Raw genomic sequence first — 16164 nt, forward strand, 5'->3', positions numbered from 1 at the left:
TAGTTGATTTTGTTGTTTCAGGCAAGGTTGAGATAGCATCAGTTGGGATACTGATCGCAGTGTTGATGGTCTCTTTGACTGTAGTTTTCTTATCGTAAGTTAGCACAGTTTTCGCCCAGGTGGCAAAGGAAATATTCTGTTCTATGGAGACATCTCTTTGGGTTGCAGCTGAGCAGCTCTTTTTGGTGGCCGATGCATATGATTGGCTAGGCATGATTAGCATTATTTGCCTTATTAGTATTAGTAACGGCCGCATGGTGCAAGAAAGCCTATGGGTTATGCTGCACCAGCCAAAAAAAAAAAAAAAAAAAAAAAATCCGAACAAAACAATGATAAAAACAAAAAAAAAATAATAAATAAATAACTAAATAATAATAATTAATAAAAAAAAAAAAAAAAGGAAATTAAACCTATCATCATATGCGCTTCCCTTACCCAAAAGTACTATCCAGATGACCTTTGAATTTCCCCAAACGGTCGGCCTCTACCACCCATGAAGGCAACTTATTCCAGTAATTTATAACTCTCTGGCTAAAATAAAACTTCCTGCAGTCTAATCTAAACATTTCCCCGCCGTAACTTGAATTTATGTCCCCTAGTTCTAGCATCATTTCTAATCTTGAAAATTTTGTCCTCATTCATTTTACTGATGCCTCTCAGAGCCTTAAACACCTCAATCAAATCTCCTCTAAGGTGTCTAGTTTCCAAACTCTACAACCCACATATTCGAAGTCTTTCTTCATAAGGACGCCCTTTTGCCGATCTCACCAGGCAAGTTACCCTTCTTTGCACCCTTTCAAGAAGCTCGATGTCTTTCTTTAGGTGCGGTCTCCATACTTGAACACAGTATTCCAAGTGTCCTAACATAAGCCTTATATAATGGGATTATCACGTCCCTATCTCTACTTGCAAAAGTTCAATAGATCATCGATAGGACACCATGGGCCTTCCTTGCAACCTGTTTACAATGCTCAGAGAATTTCATGTCTGACCGTATCGTAACACCCAAGTCCCTTTCCTCCAGTACTGGGTTTAGTTGAACTCCACCAAGTGATTAATTTTTTTGGGATTACTGTTTCCCAGGTGTAATACCTTACACTTTGTTGGATTAAAGCACATCTGCCATTTTTCTGACCATTCCTGAAGTCTATCTAGGTCTCTCTGAAGAAGCTCAGCTTGACAGTGATCATTAACTACTCTACCAATTTTAACATCATCTGCAAATTTAGACATCACGCCCTCTATCCCTTCATCAATGTCGTTTATGAAAATTAAAAACAACAGTGGTCCTAATACTGATCCTTGGGGAACCCCACTTCTTACATCAACCCAATCTGAGGAATAGCCATTTATCACAACCCTCTGCCTCCTGCCCTGAAGCCATCCTTCTATCCATATAAGGATTTTCCCAGTGATTCCAACCTGTTCCAGCTTATAAAGCAACCGCTCATGTGGGACTGAATCAAAAGCTTTGCTGAAATCTAAATAAACAATGTCGAAATTATTCCCTAAATCTAGCTCGTGAGTGACCCTTTCGAAATAGCGAACCAGATTTGTTAAACATGATTTTCCCTTTACAAAACCATGCTGAGTATCCTTGAGAATTTCAATTCGATCCAAATGATCCTGAATTCCACCTTGTTCATTGCCTCCATGATTTTCCCTACTACTGAAGTCAGACTGACAGGTCGATAATTTCCAACTTCACTTTTAGAGCCACCCTTATGTATGGGAGATACATTTGCACTTTTCCAATCCAAGGGAATCTCCCCAGAGTCTAGTGATGCTCGCATAATTAGCCTCAATGGTTCAATGCACTCGCTTGCCGCCTCTCGTAAGATTATAGGGTATATTCCATCAACTGCAAGAGCCTTACTGGTCTGCAGGCTCGAAAGTTTTTTCATTAAATAATCTTGCGAAATTTCAATATCATTAATTACATATTTTTTAACTTGGCTTCCACAATTGCCCATTGCCACAAAAGGCTTTTCATTTGTAAATATCGATGCAAAATAACTGTTGAGTTCATCTGCAACGGCAGCTGGTGTATTTATTACTATCCCCTTTCCCTTACGTAAAGGTAAGGGAAAGGGGATATTGCTTCAGGGTATGTGACTTTATGCTCCACTTTATACTACTGGATTTTTTTACGTTTTCCAAAGTTCACACGCTTTAGAAAATGCAGAATGACTTCCTTTAAAATTTGGGCAAGTGGGAGTGGAAGCTGTACAGTCTCCTTGGAGCTGCAAATAGAGCACACAGCATCGCCTCGGCATGCCATCTGAGAATGGCCGTACTTCTGGCACTGAAAGTAGTGAATGGGATTCGGGATGTAAGGTCGAATCTTGCAGTTTAAGTAATCTGCTTTTACAGAAGATGGGAGATTCTGAGTATTGAATGTCAAAATAATGGACCTGGTTGGTAATAGTTGGCATCAGTTGGGATACTGATCGGTTGCCATGTTTTTTGTCATAATTCTCTATGCATGAGTCACTTTTTGTTTGCTAAGCTCTTGAATTATCTCTTCTTCAGACACATTTAGTAAGTCCCATTCACTGATAACTCCTTTAGAGGCATTCAGAGTGTTATGGGATGTTATAGACACAGGAATATCGTTAAAAGTTTTTAATTTTAACAATTTTTCTGAGTGACTTGGCTTAGAAGATTCAATTAGGTCTCCAAATTGGAGACATTTAACCATTTTGGGAGATCCAACAACTGATTCTAAACATTTCTGTATTAGAAAAGGCAATAGCTTGCCGTCAGGTTGCGTAGATAGTGAATGCATTATGAGAAATGTTGGTATGTCTGTAGTTTCTTCGGATGATTCGAGTCATGCTCTGAATCAGAGTTAACAGGTCTGGAGCCCGTGGGCTCTAGCAGTGGATATGCATCGCAATCCATTGCTGCTCCTTTTAGCCCTGGAAGAGAGAATTCCTTCTCCTAGGTTAACAACCTGCCACGTGGAGGCAGGAGCAGTGCCAATCAGTGACCAAATGATCAGCAGAAGAGGAGAGCAGTATGTTGCTAGAGATAGAGTAAAGTTGCAGTGGGGTTAGCAGTAATGATGCTAGCGGTGAAGCAGTGATGTTGCTCAGTGAGGGAAGCAGTAACGATGCGAGCGGTGGAGGGATTATTAAAGCACTAGTACTCGCCCTAGGAAAAATACTAGAAAATCGCACTAGAAAGATCACTTGGCACTCAGGGCCACTAAGCCGTGTTGAGAATGTACAAGAAATATCACAAATAAACAATATTAGTTTTGTGAGTTTTAGTAATACATTTTTCTTTATGTATTTGCGAATAAAATATTTTTTGTGAATAAATTTTGTTTTCTGAAGCGGTGGTTGATTTTTCATTCTTATCCGAGAAGCTTGCATGTATCCATCAGTTGCATGTATCCATCAGTTGCATGTATCTGCTACGAATATAGTTGTAGCTGTACCTGAAAAGCAAGTCATATCAGTCCGAGTTAACGTATACATCATCCTGGGCCAGATCGCCAAATATCAGTTAACTTGTATTTGGCAGTCAGTGTTAATGAAAAACATACTTTTTTATTTAACAAGGCCAAAATACTGTGTCCAACATAATTATACGACTATTAATTGCAGAAAATAATTACATGAGAATTCTGTTAACGTTCGCAGTCCATATCTAATCTCCAATTCGTGGTCTTTTATGCGCATGCGCGAAGACAAATAATCCCTATTTAAGATTCATGCTCACACAAATTCAGTAATTTTCATTCCTGTCATCACGACATACGGCTGAAAAGTGTTGTCAGCTTCAGGAAGGAAAATTGTTTTGCAAAATTTACGCTAAATTCTTTTTAATTAATTTTTTACTTAAATTTTAATTGTGTTCAATTGGTTTTTTAAATTGTGTTCAATTGATTATTTTAATTGTTTTCAATTGATTTTTTTAAATTGTTTTCAATATATTTTGAAAATAAATTTATTTTAATTGTTTTCAATATAAGAGGAATATCGAATTCATCGATATTCCTTTTAATTTCTGGAGTATCGATGGAAGTGTTCTACATATCATACTGAGGGAAACTTCTCTTGTTCTTTCACTGATATTATATATGAAAATAATGCTTAATATTCACTGAAATGCACTTTGGAGAGGTAAGACAGGTCTTACCTCTCCAAAACCCAGAAAATTTTAACATCTGGCAATCTTACAATCTTGAAGGGTGCTAGATTTTAGTTTTTACTGTATTTCAGTTTGAATTATCTTTTTTGTCTGATTTTTATATTAGCGAGAGTTATCAAAGTTGTTGTTATTTGGTTTTTAGGAGCATTAGCAACTAAGGCCATATTGCTCCGGGGATATGCGGTAGTCATTCCCTGACCTTTCCGCATCCTCTGTATTTGGTGGTCACGGGCTCGAACCCCGGTTTAATCAAGAAGCGTGTGCTACGCACTGACGCTCCTGCCCACCTGACTACGGAGGCACCATAGTTATCAAAGTGGGCGAACTAATTATAACAAGTGAAGAGTCCAACTCTATTGATAAGCTTGCTTTATTCAGCTAGATGGCTCATCCGGTGTGTGTATTGCCTATCTGTAGAAACATGGAGTTATAACAGAAAGGGCAGCAAAATGTTTTCTCTAAAGCCAAAAAATGTGTGCTTATGTGCCATTACTGTGAGTGGCACATTTTGAACAAGTTGAATGGTGTTTACTGCTACAATTAAACAAAACTTTAATACTGGAGAAAAGTTCTGCTGCATACAGATGTATGAATTATGTACATACTTCTTGCTCATGATGAATAATCTTTCATAGGCAAAGTATGCAAAATCAGTTCAATTAGGTTACTCTGAATGATTTATTTTCTGAATGAATTTATGCATTATATGTGTGATGAATATATTCTTCAGTTTTCATTCATCCAAACAAAGCTTTTCTACAAAAGTTATTACTGAGCAGTTCGTCAAAAATTTAAAAGCTTTTAGCGGAAGGTCAGTATGTTGACCATAAAAATTGGGACTTGTTGGTTCCTACTATCCATGAAAAGTTCTACAGCTGTTTTTAATGATCTAATAGAAGAAATTAAGGATAAAGACCATCTTTTAACTCAGAGATCAGCCAGGATCATAATGAAACGTCTTCCCTACCATTTTTTGATTGCATAAAGAGATTAGGTGGTTGTAATGATCTCACATGTAGCCAATTTAAATCAACATATAAAATAACTAATAGTTTGCAACGAGATAAAGATTAATTCAAGTGGAGCTGTATTCCCAGATAAATGAAATTGCCATGCTCCTGTTGTGAATAGAAACCATCAAGAAATTGTACATAATATTATTATCAACTATTTACAAGGATTCTTGGAATTTATACCAAGTATATTTTTAATTTTCTGAAGATTAATTTATCCAAATTTGCAAAACATATATTTTGCATTTCTGGCTTCAATGCACACAATGCTGTATAAAACTTAAAATGTTAAAACATATATTTCTGCATAATTTTGTTCCAGTGATGACCTTTATCCACTGATACAAAACAAAACAAAAAAAAGAGTTCAACTGACCTTTAACACGTTGACTGCCAAGCTAGTTTAAGAAAAAAAAATTCCCCATGGGACCAAAAAATATTTAGTAAATAATTTGATTAATAATTCTAAAATAAATATTGAAATGTCAGTGTTATGCAGTTTTTTTGCTTAAAATATCAAAAAGTTTTTTTTTTGTGTCGCATATATGTGGCCAACGGGGTCTAGTAGGTTACTTTATTTCTTGAGATGCTATGTCAGCCATATATGTGTGATGCTATTACGGCATACGTATGAAGGTCATTTGTGATTAGTTTATTGTGCATGCTGCAATAAAACTAATCGTGATAAAATAAACTCTCAAACGTTGCAATAAGTTTGTCAGTATTGTTAGATTTTGTGAAAAAAAGTTCATTAGCACACTGTATTATCCCCATTATTATTGTGTTGTGTTTCTCCACAAGTTTGTACAAGTGTGTTGTAAAAAAAAATCTAAACAGCAATGGCTAAAAGAAAATTACTAAAAGAAGAGGTACTAAGAGAAATAGCTGAAAATCTTAGTAGTAGTTCTGAAGATGAAAAAGATTTCAACTCTGATGATTCGGTAAATGATTCTGACTGGGATATTTCTTCAAATGAAGGAGATACTGAAACACCGGAAAATATTGAAGTGCTTCGAGACTGGATGGAAGAAAAAAACATGGATGAGCAATTTGAAAATATTGAAGGACCTGAGATTGAAGTGACTGAAATAAATGACGCTATTGAATGGACTGAATACGAAGGACACCAAAAAACATTTGATTTTACAGGAAAATTGGGACTGCAAATAGATGTATCAAGAAACATTACTCATCTTGAGGCATTTTCATTATTTTTTGATGATGAAGTAATAAATCTTATTGTAACGTAAACAAACAGATATGCCGAACAGAAAATTCAGAGTACCCGAGCTTTGCGACAGAGTCGTCTAAAAAAAGTGGGTTTCAACAACTGCTGATGAGATGATAAATTTTGGGCTTCTTATGGGGATGGTGGGACTAGTAAGATTGGGCAGTATTGCATCTTACTGGTCAACCAAACCTATCTATAAAAATAATTTAGTAACAAAAATTTTCTCGCAACAGATTTCAGTTGTTGTTGTGCCTCATTCACTTTTCAGACAATGAAACCGCTATTCCAGAGGGGAGGCTCAGTAAGATAAAACACCTAATAGATGTTTTGCAGCTGAAATATCAGAAAATATTTTTCCCCAGTGATGATTTCGTCACTGATGAAACTCTTATTCCTTGGAGGGGCAGGCTGATATTCCAAATAAAGCACATGGGTATGGAATCAAGATGTTCAAAGTTATGTTCCACCGAAGGATATACCTGGTCGAGCAAGATCTATTTAGGTAAATCTGAAAATTATATAAAATCCGTAGGTACAGCTGCAAAGAGTTATAGCAAGGACTTCTAAATGACGGTCGCACCTAGACAACTTTTATACCAGCTACCATCTGGTGTTATCGTTTTTTCATAAAAAAACTCACATTGTTGGTACATTACGAGTGAATAAAAAATTTATGCCCAAAGAAGTTATGTACTCAAAGCTAAATAAAGGGGAGATGATTGCCAAGGAAGAAAAAAATGGAATTACTGTTCTAAAGTGGCGAGATGATCGAGATGTGAGACAACTAACAACAAAGAATGCCCCAGAAATGGTTGGTGGGCCCTCCACCAATAAAGAAGACGAAAAGAAGCAAAAAAACCCACTTCCTATTCTAGCTTATAATAAGGGAAAGACAGGCATTGACCTGTCAGATCAAATGGGTTTGTATGCCACAACGCTAAGAAAGGAGGTAAAGTGGTACCGGAAATTAGCAATAGAATATATACTCGGAATATCAGTTGTCAATGTGTATGTGGTATACAAAGAGTGCTTCATGAAAACAAATAAAAATAAGAAGCTTTCGGAAAGAGGTAGTTACGGATTTGCTAAATACAGAATGGAAAGAGAAATGTGAAAAGCCAAAATGTGGTAACAATCATATACTAACGAAAAAATCGATGCAAACAACAAAAAAGTTAGAAGGATTTGCTTTTTTTGTTACGCAAAATTGAAAGAGTCGGAAGGAAGATCAGTTGCTAGCAGAAAGGGGAAAAGAGCTTCGACGTATTGCCCAGACTGTACTTGTCAACCTTTCATGTGTTTGGAGTGTTTTAGACAACACCATAAATCAAAATAAATATAATTACAATTTTATAATTATAAAATTTGTAATAAAGAATTTTTAAATAATGACCAGTTACTTGCTTATTTTTTCTCAGAGTGCCATGCAAATTTCATCACGTGTAACACCGGTCAGGCCATGCTTTTCAGAAATAACGTAAATTTCCACGAATCGTCAGCGCTATATAGCCGACGCAGCTCCCACTGAAACAGTGGGTGTCAGCAATATATGTCCGATGCAGCACCTTAAAAATGTAATGGTGTCAGACATTTACGGCCGATGCGGCAGTCAACGTGTTAAGGAGTTGGTAGTGGATATTTGAGAAATTGAAGCTGTTTGTGCTGGGCAAGGCTTCTCAAACTGGAACCTAAAGTGCGATGTGCTATCAAGAGTAAACTACGGATAGATTTCCGATCAAATGGCAGAAGTTCATTAAATATACAAGAGGAAAAGAGCTGAACCTTGTGGAACACCAGAATTAGTGGAGAAGACAGTGAGCTGTCTACCATCATGTGCAGTGAGTGATCAGAGAGAAAAATTGATACCCATTTGCAAAAAACAGTTGGCAAACCATAAGATGGAAGCTTATTTAGATGACCTTTATGCCAAATATAATCAAAAGCCTTTGAAATGTCAAGAGCTACTGCTTGAGTTTCAAACTTTTCCAGTGAATTTGTCCATAGACGGATAAACATAAGCCAGTATATCGCCAGTTGATAAACACTGAGTAATCCATACTGGCGATCATTGATCAGATGGAAGATTTCGAGAAAGTTTACGAGTCAGAAGTTAGCAGATTTCTCCATTACTTCAGAAAGAGTGGAACTGCAATGGGATGAGAGGGTTTTTTCATCCTTTTTAGGAAGCAGCTGGATGTGAGCAAATTTCCTAGCAGAAGAGAAAACACCAGAGGAATAAGTGAGTGAAAAAAGGTGACATGGTGACCGAGAACAGTAGTAAGTTCAGGTTTTGAGAACAAGTGGAGAAATACCATCAGGATGTGGGACTTTCTTGGGATTAAGACTGTTCAATATTCTGACATCCTTTTGATGGAAGACCACAGGAGGCAAGCACTGAATGGAGTATTCTGAGAATGGTAGGAGGAAGTTTACCAAGATCATCAAAACATGAGTTAAAAGAAAGAAGTCAGCTTTATCTATAGCCGAGGAGACAACAAAATCATTCAGTTTTGAGAGGCGGGAACAGAGATGGGTAAAAGTTGCGGTCAATAGCATTGGCAAGGACCAGAATGTTTCACTAATATTTGGACAAGAAACAAGCTTCCTTGTTTTTTGTTTGCTTTAGAAACATTTCAACCCAACAAGAATAATTTCACTTACACTATCTGCGCAAACATTGGCATCAGAAGATATAAAACAGTAATCCAACCAAAGAAAAGAAGAATACAAATCTCACAGATCATTTACTTTTGCATTCTTCTAATGCCAAACAACACAAGGTTGGAAACAATAAGAGAAAGGCTCCATTGGAGAAGAGTATCTCCAAATTGTGATCTAAGGGGTCAAACGACCACTGATCTCAACCGTGTACTTAGATGGGTTGCTTGTGAGATAAAAATGATTTTAAGAGTGTTGGCTGTGTGGTTAGTATTGTCAGATATTCTGGTAGGTAAATCAACAATCTGTGAGGTCATTAGTAATTGCAAAAGCCGCAGTATCTCGATCGGCTGGGTCCATGTGACTAGAAAACAGGATGCAGCTGGAATTGTGAATATAAAAATTACCAAGAAAAATTACCTTACTGTTAAGGAAAGTTGGAGTGGAGAAAATAAAGTTTTAAAGAAAGGAAGTCAAAGATGTCAAGAGTATCAGCAGATTTGGGAGAACAACAAAGGCAACAGATGAATTTGACAGAATGAGGTAGTGAGATTTAATCCAGAAAATATCAAAAAGAGGAGATTCCAAATTACTGTCTCTAACAGGAAATATCATACAAATATTTAGAACAACTGAGATGAGCAGTGGGTGAATCAACCGATAAGTGGTATTCTGTCAGAAAAAATATATATGGGGCTTGGGACTGTAAGGGGAAATGGACATCACGAAGACTGCAACTGAGATCACATATATTTGCAATATGAATGAGGAAGTGTTTGGAAGGCTTAGATCTTCTTGCAGGTACGTTTGTTCTATTACTTTGACTATTCATGATGTATTCAGCAGTAAGAAAAAGTGGGGAGGACATGCATTAGCATTAGTAGAGGCATATGATGCAAGAAAGCAAGCTTATATAGAACCAGCCAAAAAAAAAAAAAAAAAAAAAAAAAACATCTTCCCATTTCACCCATCCATTCATTCCAGATGCTTGTCCAGTTTTGCCTTGAACTTATTTAAGTTGTTGACCTCCGCTACGACAAATGGAAGTTTGTTCCAACTATCAACCACCGGCTGGCTAAAGGCTAATTTCTGCACATCTATTCTACAATTGTCTTTCCTCAAACTGAATTTATGTCCCCCTTAGGTGCAGAATCTGAGAAAGAGGTAGAACCCCATCGGCATTCAGCTTGCTCAAACCATTCAAGGCCTTATAAACCAATCAATTCACCTTGCAGGTGCCTAGTCTCAAATGGTGCAAATGCAGAACCGAAGCCTTTCTTGATAATAGCAACCCCTTGTTCCATTCACCAGTCTCGCTACCCTTCTCTAGACTTGTTCCAGAAGCTCTACATCCTTCCTAAAATGAAGCTTCCAGACCTGTATGCAGTACTCAAGGTGTAGGACCATTGCCTTATACAATGGGACAATCATCTCCTTATTACTGCTAGCAAAATTCTTGTATATCATTTACAAGACACCATGAGCTACTCTGGCAGCCTGTCTGCACTGCTCAGAAAACTTCATATCTGACTGCAAAATTACCCCACAGGTCCTTTTCATTCTCCACTACTCTGAGTGTAGTACCACCACACAGCTGGTACATTATTCTGGGGTTACTACTACTACCCATATGCAGTACTTTACATTTGTCAATGTTAAACTTCACTTGCTACCTCTCAAGCACATCTGCACAACTTTTCTAGATACTGTTCCAGTAGTGTACTGTCATTAACAACCCTGCCAACATTTGAATTGTCTGCAAACTTGGACATTAAGCCTGATAAACCTTCATCAACATCATTGATAAATAAAGAAAACAACAAGGGGCCGAACACCAAATTCTGGGGGTTCCACGAAGACCGGGTCCATTGATTAAAACTGCCTTCTCTCACCCAACCATTCCTTTATCCATAGCAACTTGTCCTTAATGCCACATTATTCCAATTTGTATAGTAGCCTTCCATGTTCAACAGTATCAAAAGTTTTCCTAAAACCAAAGTATATGATATTAAAATAATTTTTTGCATCAAGTTCCTTAGTAACCACATCATAGTATCCAATTAACTTTTTCAAACAAGACTTCCCCTTAAACCCATGCTGTCTTTAATCATGTCAACCTTAAATCCCCCCATTGTGAATTGGCAATACATTTGCACAGCTCCTGCCAATGTTTGATAAACTTCTGGCGTTCCCCTCCCTGAATATCTCCTCCTGCATGAATATGTAGATGCAAAATACTCATTCAGTTTGTTAGCTACCTGAGCAAAGTCCTCAGCAATCAAACCATTGATATCAAGTAGAGCAATCTAATTTATCCTCTTCCTTCTAGAGCTTACATAAGTAAAGAAGTCTTTGCTGTTTTTCTTTTCATCCTTTGCCAAAGATTTCTGATAAAATACCTTTGCTTGCCTAACCTCATTTGTCACTTGATTATATTTACTATAGTCTTCTGTGTCTCCTGAAAATTTATATGTATCCCATGCATTTTTCTTCTCTGTCACAAGTCTCATTAGTTCATCTGCTGTCTTTGAACAATATTTCTTAGTTGGAACAAAAAGCCTAGTAAGTTTCCAAGATTACTTCCTTGAATGCTTCTCATTTAGCATTTGCAGTTGGTAACATATCAGTTGGTCCCATTGTATAGAATTTAAAAACTATCCGAAAACACTGTAGTCAGTATTTTCAGACAAAAGCAAAAACCTTTCCCTTTACCTCTGATGGTTTTCACATCTTTAAGTAAATCCTACATCAGCACACTGTGATCACTGCCACCTGGTGGTTCCTTTATCTGCAAATTTTTAATGCACGAAGAATCACTGCTGATAATCAGATCATGAGTATTACTCCCTCTAGTTCTCTCTCGAACATGCTGTTGCAGAACACACTTACCAATAAATCCACAAAAGTGTTGCTAGTGTGTGTGAGTGACCAACCCACAAGTTCCAGTTAATATCTGGGAAGTTAAAATGCCCCATTATAAGACAATCTGATTTACTCTCCCACTCTATTTCTTTATTCAGTTGTTCATTGTACTCGTCAGGGTCATTAGGCCTATAACACACTCCTACTACACACACAATGTAGTAGGAGTGTAATACACACAATGTCAACTGGATGCACTTCCTTAGATTTTATGCATTTCTACAATAACAGAATAACCCCTCCTCTCTTCATATCCTGTCTATTCTTTCTGTACACAGTGTACTCCTCAAATTCCAATTCTGCATTCCTTATCAGAGATGTGTGACACCATGTCTCTGATATCCTGAAGATATCTGCCTTTGATTTCCTGACCAGCACCTCAAATTCATCAAATTTTTACTAAACTCCTAGCATTAGTGTACAGGCAAGTATATATGCACCTGTTCTTACTGTTAGCTGTCTTAACACAGCTCATGTATATACTTGTTCCATGATGACTCCCAGTAGTCCCGAAAATCCCAGCACCTTGCTTTCCAGGCTGCTACTGATTCCAATAGAAACAGTGCAAGAATCACTTTCACCTCTGCCTGCGGCTACTGTGAATCCTACCAAGCTAACAGTTTTCGAACCCACATAACACTACTTCGATAGCATCAGCAAATATTCTTGCACCCTTTCTATTTAAGAGTATCCCATCCCTGTAGAAGCAGTCTCCCCTGTTAACGATCACAGACCAAGCTGAGAAAAAATTTAGCTCCTGAGCCTTGCACAATCTTTTGAGGGTCAAACTGATTGACAATGCTCTCATCATATACTCCCTCCTATTGTTTCTGGGCAGAATTGCAGACACTTTCAAATTTAACCCTAACTTGCGACTTGTTTTCAACATTGACCTATACAGTAAAATACAGTTAATCCGGACTGGATTTTCAGTCAGGGGAAAAATTCTAAATATCGAAAAAATATTTCTGTTCACTGATTGAGAGGGGGTTTAAAATTTAAAACAATAAAAAAGATAAGCAATCAATAACAAAGAACACCACACGCACAAATTGCAACCAACACGATACACACAAGTGAGAACGGAGTAACAAGTTACGAAACTTAAAAAATAGGAATGAAGAGAATATTCTGAAAATTTTTTTATGTTTTTGATATGATTGATGATTTCATGGAAGGGGAAACACATTTCACCATAATAACGTAAAAACCCACAGAATTCCAGCTGTCGCTATGATCGCAAATTCAATAATATTGTGTTTACTATCCGTTTATAATAGATTGCACTAACAGAAAAGCATCATAAACAAGGAACTGCTAATTGTTTTATGGTTGTGACCTCCAGAAATCCAACCGGACCATGTGGTATGGTCGGAGACAATTGTAGGGTAATCTCAAGTGCTGGCCTATTCACTTGACAGCTGCAGCTAGCATTGTCCAAGAGTAAATTTTGAAAGTGAGTTTCAAAATTAAAGAAAAAAAACATTGAGGACTATTTCAAGTAAACTTCTTGAAAATAGTTATTTTTGAAATTATATTTTTTTTGGGTTTAATTTTGTGTAATATAATGTTCTACATTAAAACTTTATTGCTTTGTACAGTATTTTGTTTACTTACCATGTTCTTTTACTTTTTATAATTTTTACTTGAAAATATTGTTTTATTAATTTAATATAAAAGTCAATTTAGTTAAAATTTTGTCATATAGTAACTTTAAATAAAAACTGGTACGTTAAAGGTAGCTTCCAGTTAATCCAGACCAAGTGTGGTACTGTCAAGTCCAGATTAACGGGGTCCGCAGATCTCCTACTCTTAATATCATTAGTGCCAACATGTACAACAATATCACCCTTTGTGCCCTTAAAAGATGATATCTGCTCTACAACATCATCAACTCTGTATGAAGTACAAAGTCATGCAGTCAAAAATCATACATATTGTATGAAGTAATGAAATTTTTGATATGATGTATGTACACAAGGCAAGAATTATACCTAGCTCCTTGATGTAATGTGTGAACACCATTTCAGAGCTGTACCTTACAATCATCCAAATCCAATCATCCTTACAAAATGTAAGGATGATTGGATCATGATGCCATCATAACCTCAAAAGGCATCAATCATACAGTGTAATGGAAGAGATGGGGGGGGGGAGAGTGAATTTGGTTTAAACACGGGTTTAACCTCTTCAAGCTTCCAATGAGCAAAGTGATGATATTGCACTGGTTGATGAGAGTAATCTACCACCCAGTATTGCCTGGTAATACTGAGGGGTGGCATTCCTCCTTGTGGTGTGGCATCCACACCACAAGAAGGTTGGTTTGCACCATGGTGCCACATTTGTGGATTTGCACGTGGTGGTTATATTCAAGATTACTAACAGTCCCACAATCGTGAAGGTGCAAGCAAAGGATTTGGGTGTCACAGAGTGACTAGATTTCAATAAAATTCAGTCAGTCTATGACTGACTGAATTTTATTGAAATCTGGTGGAACTGATATTCAGGTGACGACATGAGTGTCACCTGAATATCAGTTCCATCAGTGTTTTGGACTGCCAGATAGACATATCTGAGAGAATGTCTGTGACAGCCTCAAGGCAAGTGTTTTCCTAAAGGTAAATATTTGCTTATACATTAATGCAAAATGCACCGTAAATAATTTTCGTGAATTTCAAGTGTTGATTAAGTCATTAAATGCTGATATTATTTAAAGGAATATCAGAAACAATAATGTCGCTGCAATATAGGGGATGTAGACTTTATAAATGTTGTGCATGGATAAGACAGATGACAGGAATTGTGCTTTTGATCAAGAAGTGCAGCCACATGAAAACAGCAAACACAGACAAAGAGTGGGAAAGCACATTAGACTGTCTTATTATTGGAGAAAAATTTTACAGCCATCGACTGGCAGGGTGAGGAGAGGAGGTGTCATGCATGCAGGGTGAGGAGAGGAGGTGTCATGCATGCAGTTCAGCTGCCCCCAGACCCAGACATCACACATGGCCCAAAACTGAAGTTTGGATTCCCCCCCCCCCCTATAAAGAAAGGTATGCTGGCCTGGTAAGGCTGTTTGCTACAGGGCCATGCTGGCTGTTGATGCCATTTTGTTCATAACTTGGGGGTTGGAACCTCATTGGGTAGCAGAACATTTCATATTCAGCTTACACTGAAATTCATAACAATTTTAAACAAGTTACTGAAAAATTCAGATCCGTCACCACGGTTCTCCACCACCACAATTCTGTAAGAATAGTCAGAGGGCATCTTTCTACTGTTGCAGTTCACACATACTGGAGGATTTGTTCTAACTGAACATTCCTTAAAAGTATAATCTTTATCAGCAGACTCACAAGTCTGACTACCTTTAGAAAGGTTAGGCAAGTGACTATAGGACAAACATTTAAAACACTTTGTTACAATAAAATGTTCTATATGAAGTGCAGTTCACAAAAAATTCTTAAAAATAGAAAAAATATATATATTAATAGATTAGGCATGAAAATGTTTCAAATTTAATATAACAAATTTTGAATTGAAAACTTTAGTTTATACTACAGAATGGCCACATGGTGAGAAGAATATTAACAATGGTCACTGTGTGTATTATAGTTTCAATGCAAAATGTGTGCAACTTTGAATGTGCTATAACATGATCAAGTATAACATTTGAAATAGTATGTATGAAAAGAATATTGCCTCAGCCTCTGAATTTTGATTATCACATGTAAAAATTTGTACATTTTTATTTTACAACTATTGGACACCATTATAAATAATACAAGTAATTCAACTAGTCTCTACATTTCACCAAACCTGAATTTTGTGGCATAGTACTGCAGTTACTCTTGTAATCTGATATAAAAGCATTTTCATCATATGAGGTCTTTGAAGCTTCAGTTCCAGTTAAGAGAATAATTTCATCCATTTTAGAATGTGTAAATTCCCTTTTCTTGCTTAAGAGTTTAACAGCCCAGCTTAAATCATCATCCCAGAGTTCTTTACATGCAGGATTCAGGTGTAGTGCTTTGGAAAAACTTCTAATAGCCTAAGTTAAATATGTTGAATTTTATAATTAGTTCAACTAATGCAACCAAGATTGATAAACTAAAATGTTCATATAGAAAACATACAGAATATCTGAAAATGAATTTTCGTAATATGATCACAGGTTAT

The 16164-nt window shown here is 36.8% G+C and overlaps 1 protein-coding gene across 1 annotated transcript in view; it reads right to left on the minus strand.

Moving 5' to 3' along the window:
• Window positions 1–15754: 15754 nt before the first annotated feature.
• The window catches only part of LOC150087112 (tetratricopeptide repeat protein 33-like), a 94320-nt gene continuing 93910 nt past the window's right edge, over window positions 15755–16164 (minus strand). Inside the window, exon 6 of the mRNA XM_090371815.1 lies at window positions 15755–16036. Within this exon, the coding sequence (XP_090227941.1) occupies window positions 15782–16036 (255 nt within the window). The 3' untranslated portion in view covers window positions 15755–15781. The remainder of the gene's footprint in view (window positions 16037–16164) is intronic.

The sequence above is a fragment of the Mastigoproctus giganteus genome, chromosome 4 (assembly GCF_048544385.1).
Source record: "Mastigoproctus giganteus isolate SK-2022 chromosome 4, ASM4854438v1, whole genome shotgun sequence".
Taxonomy (NCBI): Eukaryota; Metazoa; Arthropoda; class Arachnida; order Uropygi; family Thelyphonidae; genus Mastigoproctus; species Mastigoproctus giganteus.